This window comes from Pogona vitticeps, chromosome 2, assembly GCF_051106095.1.
Source record: "Pogona vitticeps strain Pit_001003342236 chromosome 2, PviZW2.1, whole genome shotgun sequence".
NCBI classification, from domain to species: Eukaryota; Metazoa; Chordata; class Lepidosauria; order Squamata; family Agamidae; genus Pogona; species Pogona vitticeps.
Genome location: NC_135784.1, coordinates 168325875 through 168344081, shown reverse-complemented (window position 1 = coordinate 168344081; position 18207 = coordinate 168325875). Strand labels below are relative to the sequence as shown.

At 41.7% G+C, this 18207-nt stretch overlaps 1 protein-coding gene and 1 long non-coding RNA gene across 5 annotated transcripts in view; one reads left to right on the top strand and one right to left on the bottom strand.

Moving 5' to 3' along the window:
- The window catches only part of PFKM (phosphofructokinase, muscle), a 72337-nt gene that overhangs the window by 768 nt on the left and 53362 nt on the right, over nucleotides 1–18207 (top strand). Inside the window, exon 1 of one of the 3 annotated variants that reach the window (XM_072991156.2) lies at nucleotides 1751–2016. The exons of the other annotated variants lie outside the window; for them this stretch is intronic. Within the exon in view, the coding sequence (XP_072847257.1) occupies nucleotides 1887–2016 (130 nt within the window). The 5' untranslated portion in view covers nucleotides 1751–1886. Of the gene's footprint in view, nucleotides 1–1750; nucleotides 2017–18207 lie in introns of those variants that run through there. 3 annotated transcript variants of the gene reach the window in all.
- On the bottom strand, nucleotides 8884–10577 carry LOC140704685 (uncharacterized). 2 transcript variants are annotated; one of them, XR_012084043.2, is made up of 3 exons: nucleotides 9815–10577; nucleotides 9646–9705; nucleotides 8884–9434 (listed from the first exon to the last, which is right to left on the bottom strand). It is a non-coding gene; the product is annotated as an uncharacterized LOC140704685 (long non-coding RNA). The 2 variants fall into 2 exon arrangements; XR_013541273.1 differs by lacking the exon at nucleotides 9815–10577 and having other exon boundaries at nucleotides 9646–9774.

Sequence of the window (18207 nt, the reverse complement as noted above, 5' to 3'; positions counted from 1 at the left end):
AAGCATATGCTTTCCCACCGATATAAACTGCTGGATAGCTTAGTGATTTAGGTATCTATCTGCAGAGCCAGACGTTGGGAGTTTGATTCCTCATTGTGCTTCCTTGATAAGGGCTGGATTCCATGATCCATAGGGTCCCTTCTGGCTCTGTGGTTCTAAGATTTATTATTATTGAGCCCGTAAGGACAGTGTTTTTGTTTTCCTTGCTTAGATATGTTAGTGCTCTAACTCTTATGGCAGCATGTAAATCAAAACAACATTTATCCCATTTAGAGGCTTCACCTTCATAAATTTGTCCAATCTGTTTTCAAAAGACAGTTAAGGCTGTATTTCTGCACATAGTGCTTGCAAGTAAACCCTGTTGAACCCCAAAAGGTTCATTTCTAAGTAACCGTGTATGATGTAGTTGCAGAAAAAGGACTCTTCAGGTGTGGTTGCTCTGAAGCTGGTAAGTAATAGATGATGCGAGTTGTGGGTCATTAAGTGGGCCACACTTTTGCCAGATTTGGTTTGTTAAATGAATCTGCATGCTTGTGCATATCATTCTGTCAGGCAGAATGCAGTGATCCTATTTTGGAACCATAGCAGATACACAATTAAGAACAGAGTGTGACTGTTAAGAAGAAACGTTGCATATGAGTAGAGGAAGAGACTGTTTGGAGGAGAGACAAAAATAACTCTTCAGTTGGATTTTATTTCTAAGTGGTTTGGTTTTTAGGAAGAACATCCCAGACCTGAAAACTGGATTCAAAATGGGTTTTCGCAATTATTTATAGAGAACAAAGAGGGTATTCTCCATTATAATCTAAGTACTGTAAGAATTCAGTGATCTCTGTAATACTGTACTGTATCTTCATCAAATACAGCTTCATTTGTTCTTGTTACATGTTTGAATCATTTGTATCTCTTAGATTTATGTTGTTTAACTTCAGGCATCTTTTTTTACATTCTCAAGACCTAATTCTAAGAACACATGATTGATTCATTTTGTTGCTAAGGATAGATGATATTGCTGGTTAGTTTTCTTTATGCACCTCAGTTTTTTTTCTTTATGCACAACTCATTGCTTTCCTTTTCTATTGGAAATTCATTTTTGCATGATTTCCCCTATTTAATTCATGGGATAAACGCAAAATTAGTAGCAAGTAAGGTGATAGAATTTTGTTATGGTGTTTTGAAATATGCATTATGTTTTCATGTGACAGCCCACCCTAATTGGTTACTTAAGCTTTTTATATCATCAAAATTGTTAAAAATAATATGTGAACACCTCATCCAATTTTGAGATGTGTCTAATTATGTCAAAATTGATTTATTCATGCTATGACCTGTTGGGAAAACATAAGAGCAGACATGACAATTGTCATGAGATGATAAAGGTTAAGTTTATCATTATTAGATATTTGTGGGAGAATGCATTAATTTTAGCACAGTTCTAAGATGTGTACATATGGTATACCTCAAATTAGAAAAGTAACGAGAAGAGAGTTTCAGACAGCTTTATAAAAAGTTTAAGCAGCCAATGAGAATGTAATTCATAGACACTTCTCAAAAGATCATATTTTGCCACCTTACTGGTTACCAATATGTTATCCTCCCCACACACACACACACACTCACACCCGTCTTTATCTATGGAGTGCTGGGAAGTCACATGCAGTGTGGGCTTGCTATGTAAAAGAGGTCTTCCCAATATGAAAACCTGATCATGAATTTAAATCTTTAAAGTAGCTTGCACTTGAAAACCAAGCTGCCCGGGAAATATTCCGTCTGTGGCCATGATTTTTATATCCACCAATAAGACAGCGATAACCACAGAGGCAGCTGTCTAGAGGCCTGGCATAACATCTATAAATACCATATCAGAAAGTTCACATGTTCCTGTTATGTGGGCTCCGCTGGACCTCTCTGTGGTAGGGTCCGGCCTCTTCATTTCAGTATCACTGACATTTGCAGCTGTTATCTTCTTCTTTACCTTCTACTCATTCTCAGAAGAAAAAGAGGAGGAGCCACCAGGTTAGTGCAGATCCGTATCTAAGATTTGTTTGATTTACCTGAATAAAATGTTTTTGGGGCATTGGAGCATTAGAGTAGCTATCACTCAATGGAAAAGCCAGGATAGAGATGAATAGAAACTCCTGGTGTATTTGTAGAAACTGACATGTGAGGTTAGATTTCACACAGGGAAAATGTCAAGTGTTGGGCAATTTACTGCTGTTTTAGCATAAGCTACCTTCTATAACAGGTGGAGCAGTCTGTGAAAGGGGGAGAAAGTATATAATATATCCCAGGTTAGTACAGGAAGAAATCTTGAAGCAAATATTCCAAAATCCATATTTATTTAATGTCTATATTGAACCAATGGAAAAATCACTCTAAAATGTTTAGGTAGACTCAATAATGTATAATAACCACAATCATAAGGGTTTTTAAATCTCCCCCTCCCCCAATTCTCATTTTAGCCATGTTTGCACCTTCAAATGTCATTTTACTGGAACCACAGCCTTTCCAAAGTGGATGCCAAGTACTACAATCTGCTCAGTAATTAGTGCACGAGGAGGGAACATCCAGTCTTGTATGACCATAATACCGGGTGTGAGAATGCTGCCTGACAACCTTTATCCATGTATGAGGATGTGGATTTTTGTCGCTGGGTTGAGTCACATAGCTTAGCGATTAAAGTCAGGGCACAGTTGCTGTATATTTTGAAGAATATTACAAAGTCAGCAATGAGAGAGCTGACCTTTTATTCTTACAAGAGGAATCTGATCATCAAACATTAATATAGAACTGTGTGTGCTTTTAGAAACTTGGTGGATTTGCCTTGCTTTTTGTATCGGTCTTGCAGACTGCTTAGTCTTCTTAGATCAGTTTCATCACCAGTATCTCCAGGGTGGAGCAAGCAATCTTCCTCAGCAATCTGTCCTCGGCAATCTTCAGAGGAGAAGGTTGAGAGGTCCAGTCCAATTTATGTGAAGATTTCTACATTGGGAGAGTTTTCAATAATATGATAAGGTCTTTCTTCCTAGCCAGTTTTTGCCTGATCTGATACCCAAGGGATATGTTGCAGTGTAACTCTTGCCATCCCCAGCCCATGATGCTATTGGCAGAGGATCATGGGATTTGTAATCCAACATGAGTGAAGAACCGAAGGATAAGGAATGCTATACTATTGCTTATTGAGCCACATAGGTTAGGCAGGTTAGGCATCCTTCAGTCTCGAAAGACTATGGTACCGTGCTCTGTATGGAGGACTTGGAACAGCGTCTAGTGTGGCTGAGGAGGCCGATTCGAGAGTGACAGTCTCTTCCACACTGAAGACAAATCCAATCTGTCCCCTGTGCAGCTCCCTGGTTTTGCTGCTTTTGTGACTTCCTCTTTGCCTCGGCCTGCTGGACAAGGGTCTCTTCAAATTGGGAGAGGCCGTGATGCAATGCCTGCCTCCACGCTGAACGCTCAGATGTCAGGGTTTCCCATCTGTTCAGGTCCATTCCTAAGGCCTTCAGATCTCGCTTGCAGATATCCTTTTATCGCAGCTGTGGTCTCCCTCTGGGGCGCTTTCCCTGCACTAGTTCTCCATACAGGAGATCCTTTGGAATCCGACCATCAGCCATTCTCACGACGTGCCCAAGCCAACGTAGACGTCGCTACGTATGAGCCACATACAATTTTACTATTTATTGTATCTATATCCTGCCTTTTTCCCCAGAGCTGACACTCAAGCAGCTGCTTAGGACCTAAAGTGGCTGGAAGCATTTAAGAAAACAAAGAGTTGTCTTGGATGGAGCCAGGCCACTGATCCATCTGGACCAGCAGCATGACCTCTGGTTGTGGTTTTAATTGATGGTGGCCAGAATTCTATTGCATGTTTAGCAGTGGAATGACTCCATCAGTGTAAATGTCCCTTTTGTCTAGTCACCTTCCAAGTGACACAACTGCTGTACCTTGAGAGAGAAAAGCCCTGGTTTCTTAGCTGGTGGGAATTTGGCCTTGAAATGTATGCTGGTGGAGTTAAGCTGTTGGGTGAAACTAACAACATTCTGGCCAATGTCACAGGATTTCCAAAGGGGAGAACTTGGGATGCTTTCTATGTATACTATGTCACTAGGTTGCTTATGTTTTATGATAACCTTAGTTGCATTTTTGTAGTATCAGATATTTAAGGAGTGGTTTTCATGTTGCCACACACACCTGGTAAATTTATGTGGCTGAGCAGGACTGTGAACCCAGGTTTCCCGAGTCCATGCCCAGCGCTCTGTCCACTGCATGTTTTACATGTAAGTGTGTAACCTGTTGTTCACCTGTAGGCCTCTCCCAAAATAGAAAAGCCCTGTGCAGTTCTCTGCAGAAGTGACATAAAATGTTTTGTCTGTCCAGACGGTTTAGTCTACAACTCCCATCAGTAATAGTCGGTGTTACTGGCCAGAGATATTTGGTAAATGAAAGGTCCCCTACTACAGGGAGGGCCAGAAATTCTGAACCATCTGCCATGCTTCACAAACACATAGCTCACTAAAGGGTTAGGAGATAGGCCTAGGTGAGTCCTAAGAGGTAGCAAGAAGCTGTTGGGGTAGACTAGGCATCGGAGGTGACTTGAGTAGAAAACCTCTCCCCTCCCCCAATTGCTGTACTATATGAAAATTTTAAGTAACAGCTGTGTGGTGAGCAGTCATGGATGAGGATTATCATTGTTTTAGACAAAGTAAACTTGAACATTTTGCTGTTCCTGTGGCTTCGTAAGAACAAGCCTCTCTCTGAATAGAGAAACTGGATTATATTTGGTAGTGAGGTATTATAGCTGGCTGACTCAGCATCAGCAATTGCACTGTGGCGGTTGCCAAATTGGATATCAATCCAGTCAGGCTGTAGCATGGCCTTTCCCAAGCTAGATCTCTCTCTCTCTCTCCCAATGGGTTGGATTACAGCAGTCAGCGTGGCCTGTGGTGGGTGGAAAGGACAGCAGTTGTAGACCCACAAGGAAGGCACCAGATTGGGAAAGGCTGCTCCGGATTTTAACAGGGTGGTATACAAAGTCCTTAGCTCAAGGAACACACTCTTATAATTTCCCAATAAAGCAGGTAAGATGAAGATGCATAATAAGGAAAGACTAGAGGAAGGGCCACATGTTGTGATGGACATAGACGGGCAGAGAAATGTGTGTGTGTTTAAAATACTTTACCCCACTTTTCTCCTTAAAAGGAATCCAATGTGGCTTACATTATTAAAAGGCAATATTTAAAAGGTAAACACAGTAACTATAAAAATATTTTAAAAGAATCAAACATCACACAAAATGCTAAACAAAAGCAAAACTGAAAAGACATTCAAAGCAGCAAGGCACAACAGTCCATTAAAAAATACCCACTCAGGCAGCCAGTCACTGAGGGAAATCTTGCCTGAAGAGAAAGGTCTTCACTTGCTTGTGGAAGGACAGCAAAGATGAAGCCAGCTTGGCCTCCTGTGGGAGGGAGTTCCAGAGGCTGGGAGCAGCGACAGAGAAGGCCCTCTCCCTTATTCCTGCCAAACATCCCTGTGAAGGTAGTGGAATCAAGAGGAAGGTGTCTCCTGGTGGTAACAACACCTAGGCAGGCTTATAAGGGGAGACCCAGCATTTGAGATAGCTTTGGTCCAAGCCATTTAGGGCAGTGGTCTCCAACCTTTTCTGAACTGCAGGTCCATGCGTAGGGGGGCACCCCCTGTTCTCGTGGGAGGGTGTGCTCACGCGCATGTGTGGATGGGCGGGCAGTGCTTGTGGGACGCCCTTGCAGGTGTGGGGGTGTGGGTGGGAGATCTGTCTCCGCGGCCTGGTCTTGCCATGGCCTGGCAACGGTCTGCAGACCAGGGGTTGGGTACCCCTGGTTTATGGTTTTATAAGTTGAAACCAGCACTTTGAATTGTTACTGGAAACCGATTGGCAGTTAGTGGAGCTGCTGTAACAGGCGAGCTATCTGTTCCTATAACCAGTTTAGAAAAAAACAGTTTAAACAAGTAAAACTTTGATGGAATCTTGTTTGTTCTTGTTATGTGCTGTCAAGTCAGAACAGTTTTATAGTGACTAAGAGGTTTTCAGGGTAAGTGAGGTACAGTGGTGCCTCGCACAACGAGTGCCTCACACAACGATGAATTCACACAACGATGCCTTTTTCTGTTAAATTTGCTGCCTCACACAGCGATGTTTCCTATGGGGGATTTTCACACAACGATCTCCCTTTTCGCTCCTGTAAAAGTGTCTTACAATGTTTGGAAGCTGTTTTAAATGATTGCAATGGTTAGTCCACCTCCTGAAACCTATGCAAACTGATTTTGGTGTTGTTCTGACACTTTGTTAATTTATGATGATTTTTTGTTTTTTCCATTGGAAACCATTAGACAGACCATCCAATGGTTTCCAATGGAGAAAATTCAAAAAATCATCATAAATTAACGAAGTGTCAGAACAACACCAAAATCAGTTTGCATAGGTTTCAGGAGGTGGACTAACCATTGCAATCATTTAAAACAGCTTCCAAACATTGTAAGACACTTTTACAGGAGCGAAAAAGGACTTCGCAAAGCCATTGAAATGTATTGAGTCGGCTTCAATACATTGCAATGAAGGAAACATTGTTTCACACAGCGATGTTTCCTATGGGGATTTTCACTCAGCGATGGCAATCCGTTCCAATTGGAACGGATTAACCAGTTTTCAATGCATTCCTATGGGAAATGGTGTTTCACAGAACGATGTTTCACACAACGTTGATTTTTTTTGAACCAATTAACATCATTGTGTGAGGCACCACTGTATATATATTTGAAGACAGGGTCATGAACAAGAGGAATATCCCCCTTTGTTTGGCAAAATGTATATATTGCAAGTCTACAGCATACATAACTGTCTGTTTCAGAACCACAATCTTCTCAATGAACCACACTTTACGTCTATTCTTTGTTTAAAGCAGATATGGACTCCCTTTGAAAGTTTAGTAATATCTTTCAAACACACATACACACAGTATGTTTCAAATAATGACAAAACTTCCCTTTTGGTAAAACTGGCCAGAGATGCTGTTACTTTTCTGAAACAATGTGATTGAGTAATATTACTCTAACAGGATATATATGCAGTCACTATTTTAGAAAAGGTTTTAGGAGGTCATGGGGCATGGTGCTATTTCTGTATCTTTAAGATATGTGGAGACAGGTAAGAACTAACCACCATCTGTCTAGATGGAATATCTATATAGACCCTAAAATCTAAGGGGTGATGTTGAATTGGGTTTGTACATTCCAAGCTATCTCCTTCTGGAATGGATCTGTAGCTGTTTTATCTCTATCTGATTAGTCTGGAATAAAAGACTGTGGAAGAGTTGAAATCTTTAGGGTCTGTGATCCCACAGAGGCTCTCGGATGAGTAGCAAAACATTTCAACCTAAGAAAAAAGAGGGTTATATTGTAGAACAGAATGACTGTAGCTAATTCAGATTAATCTTCTGAGCTTCACCAGCCTTGAGAAATGTATTGGTGGTCATGGGTCCTGTGTTCTTCACTTCTTCAGCATTATTTATATTATTGGAATAGCTTTGTACTGTTCTATAAACACTTATCTATTTATTTAAATTATTAGTTTCATGATTATGTCAAATAGGGATGTGGATTCATGAGCTAATTTGTCTGTAATGAAATGGAACTCAAGTTACAAATACTGGAACGATGATATTCACAAGTTATTAAAACTGCTTCGTTAATTATCATGAAGTTACTGCCAAATAATTTATAATAATGCAATCTGATTCTTGTCTAATTGAAGTAAGTCATATTGAGTTTGATGAGGCATCCAGCCAAATAAGGAGATACAGGATTGCATCTCTGATTTATAAGTTTTTTTTAATGATGTTCTCTTGATAATTATTTTAGAATTCATCAATGTAATTTCTATCATATGGTAGATATGAATCATACAATAGAAACCTCAAGTCTTCATAGTGCTAATGAAAGTACACCTTGGGATCTACAAAAGTGTTGATTCATCCATTTAAATCAATGGCTTCATTGAATTCAATAGGTTTATGAAGTTGGCAACACTCTATTAAATTTAAGCTCTATTACTATTATCAAAGGACTGGTTATAAGGATAAAACTCTAGGGGTTTTCTTTAAAAAAACTTTAAAAACCTATTAATACTGACAAAACCCCTAAATGTGAAAAAAAATTGAAGCCATCCAGTAGAGGCACCGGCCATATTGGTAATGTATGTATTCATTAATAAATGAAAACAAGATCTCTAAAACAAAGGTCATAAGCATCTGGAATTCATTCCTGTGATTATTGGAAAATGAATTGTTTATTTAATTAAACAGAATTGTTTTCATATTACATTATCAGTATTATCATTCCATTATGATTTCAATGAAAAGGATAATGAATTATATTAATAAATACTAAGGGCAGTTCATTTAATTATCCAAACTGTTAGGAAGGCAAACAGCTCCAGCACATGTTGAGTGAAGTATCAATGGATCCATTATGAAGTCACAGTGTTTGTCACTGTCATTGTTCTAATCATTGACTTTGAAGTTGAGTCTCAAAAGGGATTAGAGGAAGTCAACCTTTTCCTTGAAAACCCAACTTTTCAGAAGATTTCACTTGGCCTCATGTTCAGTCCTCTTCACAACTGCACAATTTCCATTTAATTCAGTGGGGCGTGAATTTGCTTCTGCACGAAACCCATGGATAGGCTTGCAAATTCTGTAAGAATTCTTTAATTGCCATGTTGACTAGGAGATTTGTCCAAACACAGAGAACGTTTTGTAGCTCTGTTTTAACCCGGACTGGACATCTAAGCACAGCCCATCTAGAGATTGGCCTTTCAAACTCAGAAAAACGACAAAGACACAAGAGAAGTTGTTTGAACCACCACAGCTTTATTAAAGAACAATGGTGAAGTAGCTTAGAACTACAGCGGTGGAAGGGACCCAATAGATCATCAGGTCCAGCCTCTATCAAGGAGGCACAGTGGGGAATCAAACCCCTAAACTCTGGCTCCATACCCAGAGGTCTAACCCACAGAGCTTATCCAGCAGTGAAGCCTTCAAAGCCATGATGTTTGTGGGCTTAGTCTCTTTCAAATTGTAGCCTCTAAAACACCCACAGTTTAGCTCTTCTTGAGTTCCAAACAAAGGTGGGGCAGCCCAAGAGGAAGGCAGTGCAGAGAAGGCAAAAACCCGTTAACCTCCAAGGCCAATTTGGGTTGAACAGGGAAAAATTCCTTCTCGGCTCCAATAGAGGCAACCAGCTGTGCCTGCACTGCCAGGATAAAAAGTGGGGGAGGCATTCCATAAATATCCGGATTGTGCCCCTTCATTTCTATTCAGTCATCTGATTCTCCCCCACCCCACTCTGCAGCCCAGGGATCAATCTCACCACCAGTCTCCCTCGTTGTCTTGGACGCGAATCTGCAAAAGAAGAGATCAGCACAAGCCATGGAATCTCATGGAGAAGATTCCATACTTCCATAGAGAACTCCATGTCATAACCCCCACGCCAACGACTGCCCAGATGAGGTCAGAAGCCATCTTGAGACACAGTTTTCTGACATCCGAGAGGATTTCTATGACAAATAATGGATCATTTGTTGAAGCCAGTGTTGCTGTCATAATTACCCACCTCACCAAAAAGACGTGATTCGAGGTGAGATTGTCTTGGCCTCTCAGTGAAGTATGGCACCTTAAAAGAGCAGAATACACCTCTGTCACATAGCTGGATTGCGGACAGTGAACATCCCCAAATGTCTACAACACGCACAGTGCAAAGGGAACAACAGGGAAGGGGTCACCTCTACTTGAAGCATAGATCCTATCCGGACAAGGTCTTCTACATGTCCTCGTCCCAAGAGAAACATGGACCCTAAACTAAACAGAAGACAGCTCTGTCAATGCCTACATCATGGTAACACTCAAACAATGGAGCGATGGCCAACCCCTATTTGACAGCCACTCACCAAGTTCTTGCTCTCTCGATTCATGGGTCCTCATCACTTCTGCTTCTCCGAACAGGATGTTTTGGCCAATGGAAGTTGGATTTCCACGAAGAACAGAATCCTGGCAGCAACCCAAAATATACTTACCTTCCTGTAAGAGCCATTGAGCTCAGTGGGCATTACCTGCATGGGACTGGGCAAACCTCAGAGAGGTTGTGATCCCTGGGAGTGTTTAAGGGCAAATGAACCAGACGCATATGATGGGTTGCAATATGACCCAAGAGGATGTGAACCATTGTGAGGTGGGAGCTTCATGATTGGTTGTGGGAGCTTCATCATTGGTTTGCCTTCATTGTGACAGAAGAAAGGAGGTGGGAAGGATCAGGAAGGAGCCATTTGGTGGTGACCATATATGGTCAAATGATGGGAAAAGCAAGCAGGCTGTGATGAATTCAACTCAAAGTTAATTAAATCTGAATCAAACCTTCTTGGCCAATGGAATTCGGATTCCCACGAAGAACAGAGTCCTGGCAGCAACCCAACATATACTTACCTTGCTGTAAGATCCATTGAGCTCAGTGGGCCTTACCTGCATGGGACTGGGCAAACCTCAGAGAGGCTGTGATCTCTGGGAGTGTCTAAGGGCAAATGAGCCAGATGCATATGGTGGCTTGCAGTATGACCCAAGAAGATGTGAACCATTGTGAGGTAGGAGCTTCATGATTGGTTTGCCTTCATTGTGACAGAAGAAAGGAGGTGGGAAGTATCATGGGACTGGGCAAACCTCAGTGAAGCTGTGATCCCTGGAGAATCTAAGGGCAAATGAGCCAGACGCATGTGGTGCAATGGGCCTATTGTTGTGCACTGTGATGTATTTCACCACCAGTCTCCCTCGTCATGGACACCAACCTGCAAAAGAAGAGATCAGTTCAATCCATGGAATCTCATGAATGTAGAAGATTCCATATATTCATTGAGAACTCCATGTCATAACCCCCATGCCAACGACTGCCCAGATGAGGTCCGAAGCCATCTTGAGACACAGTTTTCTGACATCCGAGAGGATTTCTATGACAAATAATGGATCATTTGTTGAAGCCAGTGTTGCTGTCATAATTACCTACCCCACCAAAAAGACGTGATTCGAGGTGAGATTGTCTTGGCCTCTCAGTGAAGTATGGAACCTTAAAAGAGCAGAATACAACTCTGTCACATAGCTGGATTGCGGACAGTGAACATCCCCAAATGTCTACAGCATCCACAGTACAAAGGGAACAACAGGGAGGTGGTCACCTGTGCTTGATGCATAGATCCTATCCGGACAAGGTCTTCTACATGTCCTCGTCCCAAGAGAAACATGGACCCTAAACTAAACAGAAGACAGCTCTGTCAATGCCTACATCATGGTAACACTCAAACAATGGAGCGATGGCCAACCCCTATTTGACAGCCACTCACCAAGTTCTTGCTCTCTCGATTCATGGGTCCTCATCACTTCTGCTTCTCCGAACAGAATGTTTTGGCCAATGGAAGTTGGATTTGGACGAAGAACAGAATCCTGGCAGCAACCCAAAATATACTTACCTTCCTGTAAAATCCATGGAGCTCAGTGGGCACTACCTGCATGGGACTGGGCAAACCTCAGAGAGGCTGTGATCCCTGGGAGTGTCTAAGGGCAAATGAGCCAGACGCATATAATGGGTTGCAATATGATCCAAGAGGATGTGAACCATTGTGAGGTGGGAGCTTCATGATTGGTTGTGGGAGCTTCATCATTGGTTTGCCTTCATTGTGACAGAGGAAAGGAGGTGGTTGGGAAGGATCAGGAAGGAGACATTTGGTGGTGACCATATATGGTCAAATGATGGGAAAAGCAAGCAGGCTGTGATGGGTTTAACTCAAAGTTATTTAAATCTGAATCATACCTTCTTGGCCAATGGAATTCGGATTCCCACGAAGAACAGAGTCCTGGCAGCAACCCAACATATACTTACCTTGTTGTAAGATCCATTGAGTTCAGTAGGCCTCACCTGCATGGGACTTGGCAAACCTCAGAGAAGCTGTGATCCCTGGGAGAGTCTAAGGGCAAATGAGCCAGACGCATGTGGTGCAATGGGCCTATTGTTGTGCACTGTGATGTATTTCACCACCAGTCTCCCTCGTTGTCATGGACACCAACCTGCAAAAGAAGAGATCAGCACAATCCATGGAATCTCATGAATGTAGAAGATTCCATACATTCATAGATAATTCCATGTCATAACCCCCATGCCAACGACTGCCCAGATGAGGTCAGAAGCCATCTTGAGACACAGTTTTCTGACTTCTCAGAGGACTTCTATGACAAATAATGGATCATTCATTGAAGCCAGTGTTACTGTCATAATTACCTACCCCACCAAAAAGACGTGATTCGAGGTGAGATTGTTTTGGCCTCTCAATGAAGTACGACCCTTAAAAGAGCAGAACACAACTCTGTCAAATGGCTAGATTCTAGACAGTGAACTTCTCCAAATGTCTACAGCATGCACAGTACAAAGGGAACAGGGAGATGGTTACCTCTACTTGATGTATAGATCCTATCTGGACAAGGTCTTCTACATGTCCACGTCCCAAGAGAAACATGGACCCTAAATTAAACAGCTCTGTCAATTAACTAGATAGTACAACAAAGACATCTCTGATGTACAATGCCTACATCATGGTGCCACTCAAACAATGGAGAGATGGTCAACCCCTGTTTGACAGCCACTCACCAAGTTCTTGTTTTCTTGACTCATAGGTCCTCGTCACTTCTTCTTCGAACATGATGTGTTCCTGTAAGATCCATTGAGCTCAGTGGGCATTACCTGCATAGGACTAGGCAAACCTCAGAGAGGCTGTGATCCCGGGAGAGTCTAAGGGCAAATGAGCCAGACACATATGGTGGGTTGCAATTTGACCTAAGAGGATTAGAACCTTTGTGAGGTGGGAGCTTCATGATTGGTTGTGGGAACTTCATCATTGGTTTGCCTTCATTGTGACAGAAGAAAGGAGGTGGGAAGTATCAGGAAGGAGCCATATGGGGGTGACCATATATGGTCAAAACATGGGAAAACCAAGCAGGTTGTGATGAATTTAATTCCAAGTTAATTAAACCTGTATCAAACCCTCTCAAGCCATGCCCAGTTTTTATTCTTTCATGTTTCAACTAGAGAGGGAGATTGAAAGAGAGATAAGGGGATAGTGGTCCTTCTTTATGTGAAATTCAGGTTTTTTTTTTAAATTTCCAAGCAGATTTTATAAATTAAAGCAATGGATCCCAACTTTAGGTCCCCAGATGTTCTTGGACAACAACTCCCAGAAATCCTGGCCAGCACACATCATGGGGAAGGCTTCTGGGAATTGGAGTCCAAGAACATCTTGGGGACCCCGGTTTGAGAACCACTGGCCTCATAGCGTTCTGAAGGGATGTTCGACTCTCTAAATGATGGAGGCGAATGATTCAGCCCAGCTTCTTTGTAAAATAATCTAACCCAGTAGTGTCCAACCTTGGCCCTCCAGATGTTCCTGGACTACAACTCCCAGAACCCTTCACCACCACCTCTGCTGGCCAGGATTTCTGGGAGGTGAAGTCCAAGAACATCTGGAGGCCCAAGGTTGGGGACCACTGATCTAACCCATTAGATGGTTAGAAGCAGGAACGTAGTCATGGTGATTAAGTATGTCAGATTGCTTAGACTATGTATTACAGCCAAAGTGCTTGCTGACCACATGATGGATGGAATCAGTTCATGAAACCTGATCCTACATACTGCTGAAGTCCACCAACTTCAAATAGTTCTTACATGTCAATGAGCCTTGTTTACAGCATATATGTTGTTGCAGAGGGTTGGGAGTTCAATTCCCCACTGTGCCTCCTTGGCAGGGGTAGGACTTGAAGATCTTTTGGTCTCTCCTAGCTCTGCAGATCTAGGATTATAAAGATTATTTGGTGTAAAATGCCCTGGGCTTGAAATCAAAGATATTTGCTTTGGAGAGGAAGAAGGAAGAAGCAAAGGTCCAACACACACAAAAAAACTCAGTTAAAAATATATATACATACAGTGGTGCCTCGCACAACGAGTGCCTCACACAACGATGAATTCACACAACGATGCCTTTTTCTGTTAAATTTGCTGCCTCACACAGCGATGTTTCCTATGGGGGATTTTCACACAACGATCTCCCTTTTCGCTCCTGTAAAAGTGTCTTACAATGTTTGGGAGCTGTTTTAAATGATTGCAATGGTTAGTCCACCTCCTGAAACCTCTGCAAACTGATTTTGGTGTTGTTCTGACACTTCGTTAATTTATGATGATTTTTTGAATTTTCTCCATTGGAAACCATTGGATGGTCTGTCTAATGGTTTCCAATGGAAAAAACAAAAAATCATCATAAATTAACAAAGTGTCAGAACAACACCAAAATCAGTTTGCCTAGGTTTCAGGAGGTGGACTAACCATTGCAATCATTTAAAACAGCTCCCAAACATTGTAAGACACTTTTACAGGAGCGAAAAGGGAGATCGGGAAAGGGCTCTTTGATCTCCGTTTGCCTTTTAAAGTTCTTCCCGATCTCCCTTTTCGCTCCTGTAAAAGTGTCTTACAATGTTTGGAAGCTGTTTTAAATGATTGCAATTGTTAGTCCACCTCCCGAAACCTATGCAAACTGATTTTGGTGTTGTTCTGACACTTCGTTAATTTATGATGATTTTTTTGTTTTTTCCATTGGAAACCATTGGATGGTCTGTCTAATGGTTTCCAATGGAAAAAACAAAAAATCATCATAAATTAACAAAGAGTCAGAACAACACCAAAATCAGTTTGCATAGGTTTCAGGAGGTGGACTAACCATTGCAATCATTTAAAACAGCTTCCAAACATTGTAAGACACTTTTACAGGAGCGAAAAAGGACTTCGCAAAGCCATTGAAATGTATTGAGTCGGCTTCAATACATTGCAATGAAGGAAACATTGTTTCACACAGCGATGTTTCCTATGGGGATTTTCACTCAGCGATGGCAATCCGTTCCAATTGGAACGGATTAACCGGTTTTCAATGCATTCCTATGGGAAATGTTGTTTCACAGAACAATGTTTCACACAACGTTGATTTTTTTGGAACCAATTAACATCGTTGTGTGAGGCACCACTGTATTTTAGGAATGATTTTACCAGTTCCATGACCACCCGGTGAGTTTTCCTGGCAGAGCTGGAGTATCAAACCCCCGGTCCTAGTCCAGTGCTCTGTCTATTACACCACACTGAGTACCTATATAAAGAGTATGGCATTATTTTATTTACCCTCTTTCTTGCTGAGTTTGGGAGTGCCTGTGCCTATTGTCAAAATCACCAGTTCAAGTTATTTAGAACCGTCTGCTAGGATAAACATCCTCCAAACCTTTGATCTCAGAGGGAGCACTGAATTTTGTGTTTTTCTTCCATTTTAAATTTGGAGGCATGATCCTTTCGTCTTACATGCAGAGGTTAGGAGGGAGAAATGGGCATCCCTCTTGTTTGGACTGTAATTCCCATCATCCCTCACTGTTGGCACTATTAGTGAGGACTGACTGGAGTTGCAGGCCAACAACAGCTGCAACATCTCCCTTTCTTAGCATTCAAAGCAAGAAGCATGCATCATCTTAGCAACTGGAAGCAGATCAGTTCATACTGCGTCTCAATATTGTGTTCTTCCCTATGTTTGCTTAATAAAGGTTCAGAGATGGAACTGAGATTTCTAGTGACATAACACTGGCTGCATCAGGAACCCAGTGCATTACATAGTTCCCATCCTATGGAATTGTGGTGCTGCCTACGTAGAGGCCAAGGGAAGGCTTGCTCAGTGCTGCTTGGGGCTGCTTTGACATGGACAAGTGATTATTGTTTTTCAAGGCACACTTCAGTTTCCCATATGAAACACTAGTGGGCCCTGGGCCACACTTTGGGAACCACGGGCTTAAGTGCACATCTTAAATAAAAACTTCAAACAATTCAAGTTGGCTACTGGTCCCTGAACAGGTAATCCGAGAATCTGCATTTTATACTGCAACCGGAAGATGGCAGCAGCATTCCTCTTCTATGTCATTCTAAAACTGTTGACACTGCCTTCTATTCTTAACAAGTATGTCTCAACTGTGCAATTCTTGAAATTTCCCAAGGTGTGTGGACTGATGGATGGGAATTGTAGTCCAACATATGGAGATTGCTGGACTATGGAAGGCTGCATGCAAAGTGTCAGAACCATGAATCTGGAGTCTTCTGGATGTGCTTTGGGCTAATAAAAGTCAAATTCTTGGAATACGACGCATCATAGCTGTAAAAGAGAGGCAGAGGCCATCATGGACTTATGATCACATCATTCAGATTGATCTGCATCTGGAACAGAAAAGGCACAATCAAAGTAAAACTAAGGGTGTGAAGATAGCCAAGCATTGTGTTCTGTCAACTAGGAAGCCAAATGATGATGTGATAAAGTTACGAAAATTGACACAAGTGAAGCGAGGGTTGCTTGACCTGACAAGTCAGTCACGCTAGAAACAGACATCACCCGAAGGGTATGTTGTTTATATTACAGAGTGTTGCTTGTCCCCATGTTAGGTTCAGCATGTGCACAATATAGTAACAGCAGCAGAGAACAGCGAAAGCCACAAGAACTCGAGGCTGAAGAGGGGAGGGTTGTAATGCTAACGAGCATAAAACGGGAGACAAGCCTGCAAAATGGAAGAAATCTCCCATCTTTAACACTTTGATTCTGTGCTGCTTTTTTTTTTTTTTTTTTTTTTTTTTTTTTTTTTTTTGCTTTGGATCTTATTAGCTTTTATGCTGGAGGGGCCATGTTGCTAATTGGTATGGTCACCAAGTGTGATTAATCTTCCATTCTGGCAAAAGGTAATTTGATGATTTGGCAGGTTACCTTGGCAATCAGTCTTAGAAACCACCAGAACAGTGATAATATGTATTTATTTTTAATTTTTAAAAAAAGGTAAAATATTTTTATCCTATCTCCTAAAAAAAGGAAGCTTTCATCATTAAAAACACAACATCAAAAGCTAAAAACAGTAATTTTTTTCAAATATTAAAGGAGAATTAATAACATCTCAGCATTTCAGATGTAATAGGGCATCTTTACAAGCTCTTTGGAGTTATGTTTACCTAAAATCATTCAGTCTCAGACTGGCTGCAGGTTTCTGTGGGTTTTTATGGTGTGTAAGTGTAAAGCAAACATTTGTGGTGAGATACCATTTGAGACATTAAATTGAAGTCTAATCAGTGGGACAGTGATTGAAGTAAAAAAGCCCGAGTAGCCCTTGTATCAGCTACCAATTTAAATCATACATCTTTTGAGTTTCCTAGATACACCTCAAGTCAGATTCTGCCAGGTGGCAAACTGTTGGTGTTTGTAATAAAAATGTAATGTGATTCTCCTGAGGATGGATTGCCATTCAAGAGATTTTTCTTTTCATTTACCTGGTGTATTTATACCGTGTATTTAAGTGATCACAAGGGAGTTTTCTGATCCATCAGCCAGGGAAGCAGTCTGTGGCAATTCCTCCACAACTTAGTGGTTGTAACCTGGAAAAGAGTTAGCTGTCTTGGTTTCCTAGCAATGTCATAATCCATGTTCTGTGACAGATACCTCCCCACACCAACCTCCACCAGGTTGGAGAGGTGTCAAAGGCACCAACTGCAGCTATGGTGCTGACTCCTGAGATAAACCTCCTTTTGGAAGTACCTGCACCAGGGACATGGGAGGCGCGATGGTTTGTACTAGGTAATGGATTATGCTGGGGGGGGGGGAGCAATGTTAAAAGAACTGTGAATGTAGAATGGGCAGTGGGTGCCCTGACATGACTGAGGAGCGTGTGGCATTTCATCTTTCTGCTTGTTGTTCTCCGACAACTGGCAATTCAGAGACATAGCCATCATTTATTTTATTTATGATATTTAAAAGCTAAAAACTAAGTATACAAACATTTATGAAGAATTAAACAAGTATATTAAAAATGGTTACAAGGAATACTAAAAACACATTTAAAAGCAAAAAAGCACAAAGAACCTCTCAGACTGCCAGTCACTAAGAAAAAGCCCATCTGAAGAAAAAAAAGGTCTTTGCCTGCTTGTGGAGGAACTGCAAAGATGGGAGGGAATACCAGAGTCTTGGAACAGCAATAGAAAAGTCTCCCTCTCCCTCTCCCTCTCCCTCTCCCTCTCCCTCTCTCTCCAAGTGCA